Source organism: Pyxicephalus adspersus, chromosome 1 (genome assembly GCF_032062135.1).
Source record: "Pyxicephalus adspersus chromosome 1, UCB_Pads_2.0, whole genome shotgun sequence".
Lineage (NCBI taxonomy): Eukaryota > Metazoa > Chordata > Amphibia > Anura > Pyxicephalidae > Pyxicephalus > Pyxicephalus adspersus.
In genome coordinates, this window is record NC_092858.1 from 132027 (window position 1) to 132792 (window position 766).

General features: G+C 46.2%; 1 protein-coding gene across 1 annotated transcript in view; it reads right to left on the bottom strand.

The window, feature by feature from the left end:
• The window catches only part of CHRNA10 (cholinergic receptor nicotinic alpha 10 subunit), a 36937-nt gene extending 36239 nt beyond the window's left edge, over positions 1-698 (bottom strand). The window contains exon 1 of the mRNA XM_072399900.1: positions 452-698. Within this exon, the coding sequence (XP_072256001.1) occupies positions 452-530 (79 nt within the window). The 5' untranslated portion in view covers positions 531-698. The remainder of the gene's footprint in view (positions 1-451) is intronic.
• Positions 699-766: the final 68 nt, after the last annotated feature.

Consider the following 766-nt stretch of genomic DNA (forward strand, 5'->3'; position numbering starts at 1 on the left):
GAGGGGTCTAGGATCTATTGTGATCAGATGGTGATCATTGTACAAACATGTGGAGGGATTCAGGGGTCTCCTGTGTTTCGGTAGTTATTAGTTTACAGAAAAGTGGATGGGTTTTGGGGGTCACCTATGATCTAGTAGATATCATTAAACGTAGAGGTGGAGGGGGCTGGGGATCTCCCGTAATCAGATACAGATCAACGTACAGAGAGGTTGAAGAATCTGATTGCACTCCTGAGATCATTATATAGAAAGGTGTGGATAGATGATGATTGGATCATAGTGCAGGAAAGATCTTACTGTGATCTGGTGGTGATCATAAAATAGGACTGGAGGGGTCTCCTATAATTAAAGATCAATGTACAGAGATGTGGAGGGATCAGGTGTTCTCCAGTGAACAGGTAGAGGTTAGTGTACAGACAGGTGAATAGATCTGTAGGGGAATGGCACTTACCTGGAAGTAGAGAGAGGCAGCAGCTGAGAACAGACAGTAGTCTCATGGTAATCAGGGTCCTGGGAAGCGTTGCTTTCATCTCCCAGTGGATTCCTAAGCATGCAGTGGGGTCCAGGGGCCACAGGTGTCAGAGAAATGAAAGATACGGGAAAGCTGTCAATGTGCTGGGAAATATTAGCATCTCTGCTGTCTTCTTGTCATCCTTCTGTGTCTCCCTTCCAGTCTGCTCTTTTCTGCTCTTTTTCTTCCTCCTCCCTCCCTCATCACCTGATACCTGCCAACTCCACCGTGTCACTCATTCCCTTTCCTCTTCAA